At 39.6% G+C, this 16,193-nt stretch overlaps 1 protein-coding gene across 4 annotated transcripts in view; it reads left to right on the top strand.

Moving 5' to 3' along the window:
• Positions 1 to 16,193, top strand: part of MYO1E (myosin IE) — a 206,416-nt gene that overhangs the window by 104,658 nt on the left and 85,565 nt on the right. For all 4 annotated transcript variants that reach the window (XM_007128512.4, XM_055087997.1, XM_055087998.1 and 1 more), the window contains one exon: positions 15,319 to 15,406. In XM_007128512.4, the coding sequence (XP_007128574.1) occupies positions 15,319 to 15,406 (88 nt within the window). The remainder of the gene's footprint in view (positions 1 to 15,318; positions 15,407 to 16,193) is intronic.

Genomic DNA, 16,193 nt, shown 5'->3' with positions numbered 1-16,193 from the left:
GCAGAAAAAGCTTTCTACAAAATTCAACACCCATTTATGATAAAAACCCTCCAGAAAGTAGGCATAGAGGGGACTTACCTCAACATAATAAAGGACATATATGACAAATCCACAGCCAGCATCATTCTCAATGGTGAAAAACGGAAACCATTTCCACAAAGATCAGGAGCAAGACAAGGTTGCCCACTCTCACCACTATTATTCAACATAGTTCTGGAAGTTTTAGCTACAGCAGTCAGAGAAGAAAAAGAAATAGAAGGAATCCAAATCGGAAAAGAAGTAAAAGTGTCACTGCAGAGAGATATACCATGTTCTTGGATTGGAGGAATCAACATTGTGAAAATGACTATACTACCCAAAGCAGTCTACAGATTCAGTACAATCCCTATCAAACCACCAATGGTATTTTTCACAGAACTAGAACAAAAATTTTCACAATCTGTATGGAAACACAAAGGACCCCAAATAGTCAAAGCAATGTTGAGAAAAAACTCTGACATAAATCAAAGCAAGATCCTTTTTGACCCAACTCCTAGAGAAATGGAAAGAAAAACAAAAATCAATAAATGGGACCTAGTGAAACTTAAAAGCTTTACACAGCAAAAGAAACCATAAGCAAGACGAAAAGACAGCTCTCAGAGTTGGGGAAAATATTTGCAAACAAAGCAACTGACAAAGGATTAATCTCCAAAATATGCAAGCAGCTCATGCAGCTCAGTATGAAAAAAACAACCCAATCCAAAAATAGGCAGAAGACCTAAATAGACATTTCTCCAAAGAAGATATACAGATTGCCAACCAGCACATTAAAGGATGCTCAACATCACTAACCATTAGAGAAATGCAAATCAAAACTACAGTGAAGTATCACCTTACAGCAGTCAGAATGACCATCATCAAAAAATCTACAAACAATAAATGCTGGAGAGGGCATGGAGAAAAGGGAACCCTCTTGCACTGTTGGGGGGAATGTAATTTATACAGCCACTATGGAGAACAGTATGGAGGTTCCTTAAACTAAAAGTAGAACTACCACATGACCCAGCAATCCCACTCCTGGGCATATACCCTGAGAAAACCATAATTCAAAAAGAATCATGGGGCTTCCCTGGTGGTGCAGTGATTGAGAGTCCGCCTGCCGATGCAGGGGACACAGGTTCGTGCCCCGGTCCGGGAAGATCCCACATGCCGCAGAGCGGCTGGGCCCGTGAGCCATGGCTGCTGAGCCTGCACGTCCGGAGCCTGTGTTCCGCAACGGGAGAGCCCACAACAGTGAGAGGCCGCGTACTGCAAAAAAAAAAAAAAAAAAAAAAATCATGTACCGCAATGTTCATTGCAGCTCTGTTTACAATAGCCAGGACATGGAAGCAACTTAAGTGTCCATCGACAGATGAATGGCACATGTATACAATGGAATATTACTCAGCCATAAAAAGAAACAGAATTGAGTTATTTGTAGTGAGATGGATGGACCTAGAGACTGTCATACAGAGTGAAGTAAGTCAGAAAGGGAAAAACAAATACTATATGTTAACACATATATATGGAATCTAAAAAAATAAAATAAAATGGTTCTGAAGACCCTAGGGTCAGGACAGGTATAAAGGCACATGTAGAGAATGGACATGAGGACACAGGGTGGGGGAAGGGTAAGCTGGGACGAAGTGAGAGAGTGGCATGGACATATATACACTACCAAATGTAAAATAGCTAGCTAGTGGGAAGCAGCTGCATAGCCCAGCATGATCAGATCCATGCTTTGTGGCCACCTCTAGAGGTGTGGGAGGGAGACACAAGAGTCGAGGGGATATGGGGATATGTGTATACATATAGCTGACTCACTCTACATATACATGTATATGTATAGCTGACTCAGTTTGTTATATAGCAGAAACTAACACACCACTGTAAAGCAATTATACTCCAATAAAGATGGTTAAAAAAAAAAAGATGTTCCAGGCTCATATTGTACCTTTTCTGCCAAGCCTTGGAATCAGCCATTCCATCAAAAACCCTGGTTCATTTTAATGGGAAATAGTATTTAGAGGGACTTCCTGGTGGTGCAGTGGTTAAGAATCTGCCTGTCAATGCAGGGGACACGGGTTCGAGCCCTGGTCCGGGAAGATCCCACATGCCGCGGAGCAACTAAGCCCGTGTGCCACAGCTACTGAGCCCGCGTGCCCAGAGCCTGTGCTCCGCAAAAAGAGAAGCCAGTGCACTGAGAAACCAGCGCACTGAAAACAAAGAGTAGCCCCCGCTCGCCTCAACTAGAGAAAGCCCGCACAACAAAGACCCAACGCAGGCAAAAATTAAAAAAAAAAAAAAAAGTATTTAGAGACCATCAATCTAGTCACTAAGAGTGCTCACTGCTGTCTGTTGACAGTGCTTCTTATTCTTTTCAGAGGACAAAGGCAAGGAATATGAACTTTTTAAGAAAAAAATGAAACATGAGTTCATACTGATAATGTCCAGTTCATTTTTTTTTTTTTTGTAATTTTTTTGCCATGCAGCATGCGGTATCTTGGTTCCCAACCAGGGATTGAACCTGTGCCCCCTGCAGTGGAGTTGCAGAGTCTTAACCACTGGACTGCCAGGGAAATTCCCCAGTTCATTTTTAAGATTATAGGGTTTTTACTTCTTTGGTTTTTATATGTGTATCCCATTTTTCTTACGTTGAAAACCTTGATTTCTGATGACATTATTACAGTTACTTGCTCTATACTGTGTAGGTGCATAAAACTATAAAAAAATAAGTATATATAAATGTATACTTATAAATAAATAATATATATTACATAGTAAATAATGGGATAAAGCAAATAAAGCAATTCTGTTAAGGCTTGAAGATAACAATACCAACATTATTCGCAGCAATACTGAATTCACTTAAAATTCTTTTGTTCTTTCTGGTCCTTAGGATGTACAGTCAAAATATTGGGTTTTAAAAGTCCCTTAAAATAATTCTTTTCTGTGTCATTAACATGCCAACTTGAACTACAGTTAGATTCATTTATTTCATTTTGGATTTTAAGAGTTTAAATTTTTTATTTTTAATTTTGTAATATAATTGTATAAATCATTACAGGGCTCTAAAGTCAAAACTATAAAACAAAAACATTGAAGCGTTTCAAGATATAGACTTCATGACATCTTACCTCTAAATGTTTCCCTATGCATGTCTAGAAAATAACATTTTCTAACTTAGCCCTAATACCATTATCACAACTAAATAATTAATACTCACTTAATATCATCTAAAGATAAGCAGTCTCTATGTAAATTTCTGTGGTTGTGGCAAACATGTCCTTTCTTGCCAGTTTATGTAAATCAAGGAGCACTGGCTGCATTTGGTTACGAGTCATTTTTTTAATCCTACCACAGTTCCCCTGTCCCATTATTTTTTTTTCCATTGACTTGATCAAGAGACCAACCCACTTTTCCTATAGACACCTTTTAGATTGGTCCAGTTGCTTCCTCATGGCCTCATTACTCTAATTCCTTCACTTTTCTGTAAATTGGAAGCTAGATCTAAATATTTAGCTTCAGGTGAAGCCCTTTGGAAGGAGCATTGGGTGTTGATGAGTTTGGTTGCTGAATTGGAAATGCTTCCGTTTGACCCCAAGTGGAGGTCACTGGCCAATGAAGAGGTGCGAGGTGTTTTCCTTTTTGTTTTTTTTGCGGTACGCGGGCCTCTCACTGTTGTGGCCTCTCCCGTTGCGGAGCACAGGCTCCAGACGCGCAGGCTCAGCGGCCATGGCTCACGGGCCCAGCCGCTCTGCGGCGTGTGGGATCTTCCCGGACCGGGGCACGAACTCGTGTCTCCTGCATCGGCAGGCAGACTCTCAACCACTGCGCCACCAGGGAAGCCAGGAGGTGTTTTCTTGACTTGAATTAAATGAGAGAGGATAGGATGAGTTTTGTAATATATTCCCTTGCCGTTTTTCCTTCCTCCTGGGCCCCTAGTGAGATGAGAAGGAAGGGAATGGTCTTGTTGCATGAGCTTCTCCAGTTTGGAGCTACTTCTGTTTTTCATAGCCCACCTCTTTCCCTTTCTTGGATCCCCTCAATCTGTCCTGCAGGGTACACTTGCCCTGAAGCAGGACACATGCCCACTTCTAGGATCCTTCTTTCCAGTGTTCAGGTGGCAAAGACTTGAAGGCCCTGCTCCAGGGATTTCTATTGCAGTGTCTGTGCTTTAATATAGGAGACGGTGGAACAAGGAGCTGCTTTGACTTCTGACACTAACCACCCCAAGTCAAGCCAAACTTCACACGTGAAAGGCACAGTCCTCCACAAGACATCAGCTGCAAGTTCCAGGGTTCCCACCAACCCCTCAATTTCATTAATTTACTGGAATGACTCACAAACCTCATGAAAGCCCTGTGCCTATGGTTGCACTTTTATTAGAGCAAAGGGTACAAAGCAGAACCAGAAAAAAGTAGAGACACAAGGGCAAGGTCTGGGAGAGGTCCACGTGTGATGCTTCTGGGCATTCTCTCCCCGTGGAGTCATGGATGGTGTTTCCTCCTTCCAGTCCTGGTGTGGGAGTTGACAGTATTGCCAACTAGGAAGTTCACCCAAGCCTTTGCTGTCCAGAGATTTTATTTGGGCTCAGTCACATACTGCCTGCATGACTGACTGGTAGTCTCCAGCCCTCCTGAAGATTTGGGCCAATATCTGTAGCCTCCATTTTCTCCATGGGTCAGAACTTAGACATGGCTTTCCAAAGCTTTTAATAATAAATCACTGGCCAGTTGCCAAAGACCCCAGACAAATTTCTTTACTACCCAAGAGCTGTGCTTCATCTGCTTTGAGAAAGTAGATTTGCTGTCTCTGCTGTGCTGTGGTTCACTCTCACCAGCTGTGTGATCCTGGGCAGCAAACCTAACACTCATCTGGGCCTCGATGTCTTCACTTATGAGTGAACTGATTGACCAGATGACCTCTGAGGTCTCTCCTGGTTTGGGGGTTTTGGAACTCTTCCAAATAATGCTTGAGGGAAGGGAAGGCAGGGAAATGCTGTTCTGGGTGGAGAAGCCCAAGTTTGCAGCTACTGACATGGGAGAGCTGGGTGCTCATTCAGCTAGGGCTGAGTCCAATGCTGCCTACCTGAATGCACTTGTGAACAGAAAACATACAAAACCAACTTTCTGGGGGCTGGAAGAAAAGTCTGCTCCTTGTGCAAAGGGCTTCTGCCGTAGCTGGAGAGACTAGGAATTTTTAGTATCCTTTAAGTAGGAAATTAAAAATTAATGATGATCTAATCTCTCTGGTGTTCTTTTAGACTTTCACCTTCTGATTTCCCTGGTATGTGACCTTATCTACATGATGAAATGCATATGCTTTATTTTTTATTTATTTATTTTTAATTTTAAAATAAATTATTAAATTTATTTTTGTATCTGATTTGTTAAACATTTTATTAATAATGTATATAAATATTTTTTGTTTAAAGCATTTAGCTTTAGAGAAAAATATATTTTGGATTTCCATGACAATACATATTTTATGCATTTTAAATGATGCTATAGAAGAAACCGAAATGAAGGTCAAATACATTTAAAGAAGTTTTTTAAAAGAAAATTATATTAATGTGATAAGAAAAAATTTTTTATGATTTTTTAAAATTGAAGTATGATTGACCTACAGCACTATGTTAGATCTAGATGCACAACATAGTGATTCGATATAGGTGTACATTACGAAGTGATGACCACGAAATGTGTATGCTTAGATGGGATAATGCAGCACATAGAAGAAATCTTATCAGTTCCATCCCAATCTTAGGTTTTCTGAAGAGGTGGATACAGTGACAGGATGGACTTGTAACTGATTATTTCTGGATAGAAATCAGTGTAACAAATTGAATTTAAAAAGAAAGAAATCAGGGAAGAAGACAAGCTGCTTTCTCAAGTGCAGACCTCCATCCAAGCCTTGGCCCTGAGTTTGTTTTTTTTAATTGAAGTATAGCTGATGTACGGTAATATGCACAGGTGTATAATATGGTGATTCACAATTTTTAAAGTTTATACTCCCTTTATAGTTACTATAAAATATTGGCTATATTCCCTGTGTTGTACCCTATATCCTTGTAGCTTACTTTATACATATTAGTTTGTACTCCTTAATCTCCCACCACTATCTTGCCCCTCCCCACCTCCCACTGATAACCACTAGTTGGTTCTCTCTGAGTCTGTTTCTTTTATGTTACGTTCACTAGTTTGTTGTATTTATTAGATTCCACATATAAGTGATGTCATACAGTATTTGTCTTTGTCTGACTTGTATCACTTAGCATAATGCCCTCCAAGTCCATCCATGCTGCTGCAAAGGCAAAATTTCTTTCTTTTTTATGGCTGAAGAATATTGCATTGTGTATATATACTACATCTTCTTTATCCATTCATCTGTTGATGGACACTTAGGTTACTTCCGTGTCTTGGCAATTGTAAGTAATGCTGCAATGAACATTGGAGTACATGTGTCTTTTCCAATTGGTGTTTTTGTTTTTTTCGGATATATACCCAAGAGTGGAATTGCTGGGTCATTCTATTAGAGTAGTTCTATTTTTAGTTTTTTGAAAAACCTCCATACTTTTTTCCAGAGTGGTTGCACCAATCTGTATTCCCACCAGCAGTGTTTGAGGGTTCCCTTTTCTCCACATCCTCGCCAACATTTGTTAGTTGTGTTCTTTTCGATGACGGCCATTCTGACATGTGTGAGGTGGTATCTCGTGGTGGTTTTGATTTGCATTTCCCTGATAATTAGTGATGTTGAGCATCTTTTCATGTGCCTGTTGGCCATCTGCATTTCCTCTTTGGAAAAATGTTTGTTCAGTTCTTCTGCCCATTTTTTATCAGGTTGTTCATTTCTTTGATGTTGAATTCTATGAGCCGTTTATATATGTTGGATATTAACCCCTTATTGGTCATTTCGTTTGCAAATATTTTCTCCCATTCAGTAGGTTGTCTTTTCATTTTGTCAGCGGTTTCCTTTGCTATGCAAAAGCTCTTAAGCTTAATTAGATCCCGTTTGTTTATTTTTGCTTTTCTTTCCTTTGCTTTAGGAGGCGGATCCAAAAAATATTGCTGCGATTTATGTCAGAGAGTGTTCTGCCTTTGTTTTCCTCTAGGAGTTTTATAGTATCTGGTCTTACATTTAGGTCTTTAATCCATTTTGAGTTTATTTTTGTGTGTGGTGTTAGGGTGTGTTCTAGTTTCATCCTTTTACATGTAGCTGTCCAGTTTTCCCAGCACCACTTATTGAAGAGGCTGTCCTTTCTCCATTGTATATTCTTGCCTCCTTTGTTGTTGATCAGTTGTTGGTCCTGAGTTTTGCAAACATGTACAGACTTGTCAAAATAGCTGGAGTTGAGCAGCCTCAGGTTGACTGACTGGCCAACCAGACTCACAAGTGAGAGTGTGAATTAGACCCCAGTTCATGATTTTATAAGGAGAATTCTGCCTGTGGTGGACTGCTCTGTTGATTATTTCCCTGGAACACAGTCCATGAGGGTTGCTGGATTACCATTAGAGGGTTGGATTCCGAGCCGAGGGATGATCACAGTGGCTAATGTCATCATGTCACGGCCCCCACTTTTATCTGGAGACAGTGGTCTGCTCCTCAGTAGTCTGTTTACTTGGGGAAAACCCATCGTGTCTGCTGTTGATGTTTCCTGTCCTGATTCCATGTAGGCCAACCGCTTTGTATTAACCTACCCTTTGTCCTGTCAGCCCCTACCATGCAGTAGGTTAAGTTCTATCAGGAATAAACAGCCAGGATCTGCCTTAATGTTTCCCGAGTCTTCCCCAAGAGCTCACTGGCAGACAGATCAGGGAGAGTGGCTGCCGTTGATGCTGATTTCATCCCCTGTGCCTTGCGTTCACTAATTTAACTCTCCAGGGATAAATATCTCCCATTCCTGAATTGCCCTGTTGGCTCAGTGCCTATAAAGACATCTAGGCTACCCTTCTCAAAATTCTCTTTCAACTGATTTATGGTGGGCCCAGGGCATCCAATATCTTTTTTCAAGCCCCCCAATTTATTCTAGTTGAGCACCAAGACCAAGCCTCCTGAAATCCTCATTCCCAGGCTGGGTGATCTGCAGATAAACCTTCAGGCCTTGGTGATGTCTTGCAGGTCTCTGAGCAGAGACACGATACCACGGGAGGCTGGTTCACAAAGACTAGTCTATGGGTAGAAAAGTGATGGGATCTTGAGCAAATGCAGATACGTAATGAGGTGATGAGGGCCTGACCTGAGTTGGAAAGGCAAAGAGGAAACTGATGTGTGACATTCCATAAGCCTCTGAAGGAATTAAAGGAATAGGAAGTGAATGTGGACTCCAGGCAGTGCCAAGAGAAAAACACAACAGCTGTAGCTACATTAGTATCATTGACAATGATGAGCACCTGAAGACACAGGTATCCACCTATGAGCCCAGTAAATGAGCAGCCCAAATCTGCTTAACTCAATAGTTTTCTGTGCTCCAGAATCCAGAATTTGGATTTGTGTTTTAGAATTGCATATGTGGTACCTTTGGACCTATCAGAGACATCTATGCAAATTTACTGAATAAAATAATCATGGTGTGGTAAGAGGGGAAGGAGAAATGGCAAGTTTTTCTCATATTCTCTACCATCTCTGTATCACCAGACCAGACCTTGGCACTGTGGCCAGAGGCATTTCTGCAGCCCTTGCCAGCTGACCTCTGTAAAGACTTACAGGGTCTTAGAGAACATTTATGTGGCAGTTTTATTGCTGCCATCAAAAGTGAATTCCACTTTTGGCCTGTATCAGTTCTTGCTGTCCGAGCGCGTTTAAAAAAAAACGTGATGTTGATTTGAGAGCATCACATTTGATCCAGTTTCTAATTTTTTTTGCTTGAAATATTCTTAAGCAGTTGTTTTTCTGAAAAGTAGGGTGTTCTGTTCTTAATGTATACAACATTTGCAAAGTCTTGGTAGGTTGTATCCTGAATCCGTGCCAAATAAATATTTTTTAAGAAATAAAGACGTGAGAGATCTTTTGAAGGCACATCAAAAGATTTGGTGACTGATTGAATATGAGAATTTTCATAGAGGAAAAGGAGATAGGTGTCACTATTGGATCTAAGATTTCTGAACTATCTTCTTCAAGAGACATTTTGGATTTGGAATCCCTAAGAGTTGCAGGAGTAAAGAGTAAAGATTTAAATAATTTTAAAAATCAGATCACTTCTAATATTTGGCTTATGTCTTATCTCTGCTCTCTGCCTCAGCACTGTCAAGTGTCTCATGGATTCTCAAGCTGACTTCCTGTCTTTGATGTATTTCAGGAGCCTTTTATTATTAGCATTGGAACTCTTTTCTGTTTCTTTCAGTCCACGCAATTTCTTGTTTATCTCAGCACCAGCATCCTTTGAGGCTCCCTGTCCCTCTGGCCCGGCTTTGGGAGGCCCAGTTGCCTCACACCCCTGACTGTGGGGTCTGCATGAGGTCTGCCCTCTGGCTGTGGGTTTGAAGAGCTGGGGGCTCAAATGTGCCTTTCTACCCCAAGTTCCCTGACCAGGCTTCATCAAAGAATGTTATTCAGGAAGCCTGACTCATTAGCTAATTAATATATTCTCTATAATCATCATAATAACCCCTTTTTAAGTATTTGCTTTGTATCTCAGCATCTTTTACTTATATCATTTACAACATAGTAAACTAGGTATTACAACCCCCCTTTTTGCAGATCAGAGAACTGAGTCTCAGAGAGGTAATGAAACATGTTAAATGTCTCACATTTGAAATGTGGCAAAGCCATGCATCAAGCCAGGGCTGCCTGGCTCCCCTAGTACACTCAATCCACTTTTCTCTGCTGCTTTGAGCCAGCAGGTGTCAGGTTGTCTGGTTAGTAACCTGTTACTGCCCATGGTCATGTGGTACAGTGGAAAGATCTCTGGAATTGAGTCACGGGGCAGACTTGTTATTCTGTTCTGTCGAAAGTGTGTGACTTCTGCAAGCCTCAGTCACTTCATCTGCAAAATGGGGATTAATACCTTACAGGAAAGCTATTGAATAAGGAAATACATATAAAAAGTTGTTTTTAACTGTTAAGGAGTGATGTAAAATACCTGGTAGTAACAGTAAAAGGAATTGCAGAGCTAATAAGTAGCTGAGCTGGGGCTGAAACTTTGTGTTCAGACTAAACATTGGGTTTTTCCTATTGCATCAGGCTGGGCCAATGTGAGCATTGGCAGATGGTAGGTGATAATTTTGTCTGCCTGACAATACCAATTGATTTGGAAGAAATAACAGTTCTTTGTCTTATTCTCACTTTCCTCATTATGTTAATGAATTTTTTTATCATTTACTCAGTCGTGTTGGCATGTCTGATTTTGTATTTTATACTTTCAGCCTTTGCATGTACTTGAGGCTCTACTTTTCAGTGTCATCACAAGCTCTGACGGATCACCCCTTTCTCTCCAGCCCTGGAACCCTTCGGATGGGCAACAGAGATGCTTCACTTCAGACTTCTTTCTTTCCCAGGTCCAGTAGGGCTGCCAGGAAGGGTGTGTGTGAATTGAGTCTTTGGAGAAGTCTGTCCAGAATCTTCTTTGATGTGTTTCTCCTTCCCGATCGCATCTTGTCTTGTGAGCAGTGATGCAGGCTATGATTATTTGTTAGCTCCGACTGTGTGTGAGATAATAAGTGTTTTGGCAGAAGCCTTGCTTCAAGGGGTGTGTATCAGTAAAAACTCAGTAACTAGAAGTTTGATTATACTGTGACTGTGCTATTTATGGAGTTCATTAGGACACTTTGTTGATTTTAATTGACTATCTAAATATAGACCTTCATCTGAAGCAGTATAGCTCAGGCTCCTGATTTAAACTATCTCAAGTCCTTTCCTAGTGATGTCACTCACTAGCTCTGTGTCCCTGAGCAAGTTGCTTAGCCTTTTTCATCAAATAATGGGAATAAGAATAGTCCCTATCTCACAGGGCTATTATCCAGATCAAATGATTGAAGCCCTTAGAGCAGTGCTTGACATGCCTTACCCACCCAGAGGACACATGCTACAGTGAATACATCTGCAAAATTTTAGTTTGCTTTCAAATCTCCTTTGGAGTTGATGTTATTTCTCATCTGGACTCTTTTCAGCCACCGATATGTTTATCTTTTATAACTGTAGAATTCGAAAAAAGTTTTTAAACTATCTCTGTGTTTTTTTACCCTTGGGTTATACCTTCTGAAATAAGAGTCAAGTTTAATACTAATATGTCCCTATATAAAAAAAGAAAAAAGTCAGGTCTAAGAGAGTAGGACCCAGTGGGAATTTTCATAACTTCATTGTCTTATCAATCATTCATTCTGGGCAGGAATGCCGCCCTCTGATGCTTGCCCCTGCATGTGTGCACATACACATGCACACACACACACACACACACACACACACACACACCCTCATTCCCCTACCTGGCTAACTTTATCTGTCTCGTTGAAATGTAAGTAGTGTGACTTGACTTAGCTCGTGCATTTCTTTAGGAATCTTTTCCTATTACAAACTCAGGAATCCCTAAAACTGTACCCATATCTCCAAGGTGTTATCACAGTGTTGGTGCACTTGCCCTCCAGGGCAAGAGACACATTTCTTCCCAGCCTCGCCTTTGGCACAGGGAGGCACTTAGTGCATGCTGGGTAAGCAAGTGCACATACAATTTTTGTTTTAAATTTTTATCCTTTCTAAAGTGCAAATAAATGTAAAGTAGGCAGAGCAGCATTTCAATTACATTAACTTGCACAGTTATAAGGGAACAACAGCTAGTGTGGTAAGAACCAGCAGAGATATTTTGAGACTAGCAAGGGGGAGATAGGAGGAATGGTCAACTCTACCTGTTCTCTGGGATACCACCCCCAAATACGACTAAGATATTTTTACATTTGCTAGAATCAGTTGAACTGAATTGAAAACACTATTGATTTTTAAGTGAGGAATAATCTTCAGACTAAGAAAAACAATTATAGTTCTTTTAATCCAATTATTAATGTATCATTGTAAATAGCGACCTCCCACCCCGCCCCGAACATTCTTTCCATTTCTTTGAAATTTTAGCATATGTTTCCATTTGTATAGTGAATGCAGTCAGAAACATTACATTATTTCCTATTTGAATTGATGTTTCCTATGAAATCTGTCTTGACTGCGTTTTACATTTGTTTAGCTGGTTCCCAGCCAGCTATATGAGAACTAGGGAGTTTGTTAGAAATCCTTATTTCTAGGCCCTGTCCCTGGAGACCAGGATTCAGCAGGTCTGAAGACAGGCCCAGACATGGGCATTTTTTAAGTACTTTGAGGATTCTGATAGGCTGCTGGACTTAGGGACCACTGGGGCATTTTTCTAATTTTAAGTCACATACATTTCTAGAGTATTTTTTGGTCCACTTTAGAAGTCAAGTGAAGGCACTTAAGAAAGGCCTTATAACCATAAACAAAGCAAATTGATCTAATTGCTGTGAGATGCAAAGCATATAATTTCACATGTGCTGTATAATCTGTCTGATACCTTCACATTCTTTTAACATGGGTTTTAGTCCAGGGGAAGAAACAATTTTTTTCCCTGAAAGGGCCAATGTAATTATGGTTATATGTACTGTAAGCTTAAAGTAATTATGGAGCACTCCATTCTTGTACCATATTCTGAGCAAATTACCGGCCTCTGATCAATAAAATTTCTTTTTAAGCATCTGTAAATTGAATCCAAGAAATGAAAATTCCGATCAAAGTTCAGCCATAACTAATTATTTTAAATCTTCTGAAAAATATCAGTGTTACTGAGAATGTAGATGTCCTATTAATGTACCTGGAATACTTATTTTAATATATGAAATGAGTTACTTTCCATTATTCTTCCTTTTTTTTCTTTCAACAAAAGACACAAAACATTTTATGTCTAATCACACTACTAACCAAAGACACAGAGGGGACACTACTATACTTTCATTTAGTAATTCTAATAGGATTTATTGGTTTTTTTCCTTTTCTCTTTTACACACTCACAACTTTCTCTAAGGAATTCTAAATACGAAAGTTGTTTACTCATGACATAGTAATAATCTAAAGAAATTAATCCTGTTGATTATCATTGTGATGTGCGATCCCACTTTTTCTGGAAATGCTGGGTGTTTTTTTTGTTTTGTTTTGTTTGTTTTTTTTCTGTTCCTCTTTTTTTTTTTTTCCTTGGCCACACTGCACAGCATGTGGAACTTCCCCAACCAGGGACCGAACCCCCACCCCCTGCTGTGGAAGCACGGAGTCTTAACCACTGGACCACCAGGGAAGTACCATATTTTTTAAAAATATGAAATATATGGGTAATTGTCTCTCTCAAAACTTTAAACCCTAAGAGAAATCTCATCAAAAGAAACAAGAATCGTCCAGATATCAGCCCCCCAACAAGTCAGAACTGTTTCTTTTTCCTTGTTCCATTTCTGTTCTTGTCCATACATTATTTTTACATAGTTGTAATCATGTTATAGGTACAGTGTCTTCTGCTTATGTTGCCACTTAGCCTTAATTGCATTGTTTTTATGTTGCCACATAGTTTTCTAATTATTTTAAATGTCTGTGTAATAATATATAGGCTGGTTGTACCATTGTACTCTTGGACTTTCCAATATTCTTGAATGTTCACGTTATTTACAACATTATAAAATGGAGTTTCATTGTTAACAAACCTATGCTTCAAATGAGTGAGAGTGCATGTTTTGACCTTGGATCTACGGTATAAATCTTCTGATTACATGGACCATTTGAACAGATAACTTCCTCATGGAGCTGAAATATTTATTATACCTACTTGTGCCTGTGAGTAAGCATGGCTCTGTAATCAGTGTGACATGTCATCCCAGGCTCATTGGCTTTCTACTTTCCGCCATATCTTATGAAATACCAGTTTGGTTTCTGTATTCATGTGACCTGGAAGTCAGGAGCTGAGTACTAGGGTGCTGAATGAGTTGCACAGATGGAGTCAGACCTTTAGAAGTCCTCACAGAGGATGGTTCCCTCATTCTTCCCTATAATCTCTCTAATTAAACATATAACATATTAGTTCAAAGAAATTCAACAGAGTTCTGAGTTTTGCTATGGTGGTGACTCTAATCCTCATTTTGTTTTGTTTTGAAATAGCAAATTATTTCCAAATTTATTTCAGTTTCCTTTTGGGGATGGGGGCCACCTGGCTTGGTTGGACCCTAAGCAAGTGTTTACTCTTTTCTTGAGTACCTAAGCAATTGGTAACAGTTCATTAGGTTGGGTGTTCACAGAATATTTACTCTGTACCCCAAAATTCTTGATCACCAATAGCAAACAAAAATAGTGTCTTAGGAACTCACAGCAGCCTGAATTTTTCATGTTAAATTTCACCATTATTTTACATGATAATGGATTCCTTTCATCTAATTCTATCATGGAAATACAAAGGCTACCAGTAGAGAAATGAGAAATCTGACTGACTTAAGCATGTTTTGAATTCAGGTCGTCATCAGTTCAAGGGGATTTTGGGGGAAGAAACAGGAATTTTGAAGATCTGACTATACGGTATTAACAAAAGACTTTCCTCATGCAGTAAGGCCACCAAACGGAACTCGTCTTTCTTACGCAGGATGTGATTAATATTACCTCATCCTTTAATTTTAGAACTTCTAAAATAAAGTTGCTTGCATCAGTTCAAGGCACATGGTTTGAAACCTGAGAGTGCCTACTTTTTCTTTTTCTTTTTTTTAATTACAGAAGAAATATGTGATTACTAAAAGTTTGGAAAATATAATGAACTGAAAGAAGTCTCCCACGGTATCTTTTCCTTTACCAAAACCTCTGCTAATATTTTTCTTATGTGCTTTTTTTTCTTTACAGTTTTTTAACGCTGTTTTACATATAATTTGAATCTGATCTATTTCACATAACACTACTTTGTGTGCTTTTCTCCCGCAATGTTTACAATCTTCCTGTCGGTTGTAATCTGTCTAGTCTGTCCTTCTGAGGTTCCGTAATGTTCCTGTTCATGCTTCCTCCTATTATTGGGCATTTAGAATGCTGAATTGTCTGTCCCGTACACAGTGATGGTTATCAGAACCCTGGCCCACACACCATGTTAATAGTGATCATACAAGTTATGGAGGTAACCTGATCCTGCTGTGATTTAACTTTCTCAACCAGTATTGTGCATTTTTTACTGAATTCCTTTCTGCCTGTTTCCTTTTGTTTTTGGTTTTGTTTTGAGGGGGTCTTTTCAGAGGAAAGGGAGCTGGTCATGAGCCACTTCACAGGTGGGTATTTTTGTCTTTCTTTCCTTAGTGGTGAAAGTGGTGCTGGAAAGACAGTGGCTGCCAAATACATCATGAGCTACATCTCCAGGGTGTCTGGAGGAGGCCCCAAAGTCCAGGTGAGCTGGTGCTATGGCCCATTTTGAGACTTTGCGCTGTGTGAAAGTAAGAGGCTCCATTTGCTGTTTAAAAAAATTGTTCTTCCACAGAGAAGACATTGGTTTTATAACCAAGAAACTTGAAATATGCAGAGAAACAGCATGTTATGGGCTGGAGATGCCTAATATGTAATGAGTATTATATACAATCGATGAAAAGGTCACAAATCCAAAAGTAAAATAAACAAAGGGCATGAAAGCCATCTCATAGAAAAGGAAATATAGATGACTCTTAAAACATGAAAATATGCTCACCCCCATGATAATAAGAGAAATGCAAATTAAAATTACACTGAAAAACTATTTCTTAACTGTCAAAATGGCAAAAATTTTGTAGTAATTTAAACACTCTGCTGGTAAAAACATAGGGGCATAGTCTCTCTAACACATTACTGGTAGGAACATGAACTAGTACACTTCTGTGGAGGGCATTTCGGCAATATTTTTCAAATCTATAAGCATACACCCTTTGACTCATGAATTCTGCTTGGGAGAATTTAACCTTTAGGTGTCCTGAAATGTATACAAAATGATACATGTGTAAAGATCTTTGATGTGACATTTTTTGATGATGGAGAAGACTGGAGACAAATGCTCATCAGTTGGTGATATAATTTATGGGGAAATAATTTATGGTTCATAATAGAGTAGAATATTATACAGCCATAAAAAAAATGAAGCTTCAGGGCTTCCCTGGTGGCGCAGTGGTTGCGCGTCCGCCTGCCGATGCAGGGGGGCCGGGTTCGCG

The sequence above is a fragment of the Physeter macrocephalus genome, chromosome 11 (assembly GCF_002837175.3).
Source record: "Physeter macrocephalus isolate SW-GA chromosome 11, ASM283717v5, whole genome shotgun sequence".
NCBI classification, from domain to species: Eukaryota; Metazoa; Chordata; class Mammalia; order Artiodactyla; family Physeteridae; genus Physeter; species Physeter macrocephalus.
This window is presented reverse-complemented; position numbering and strand designations above follow the sequence as displayed.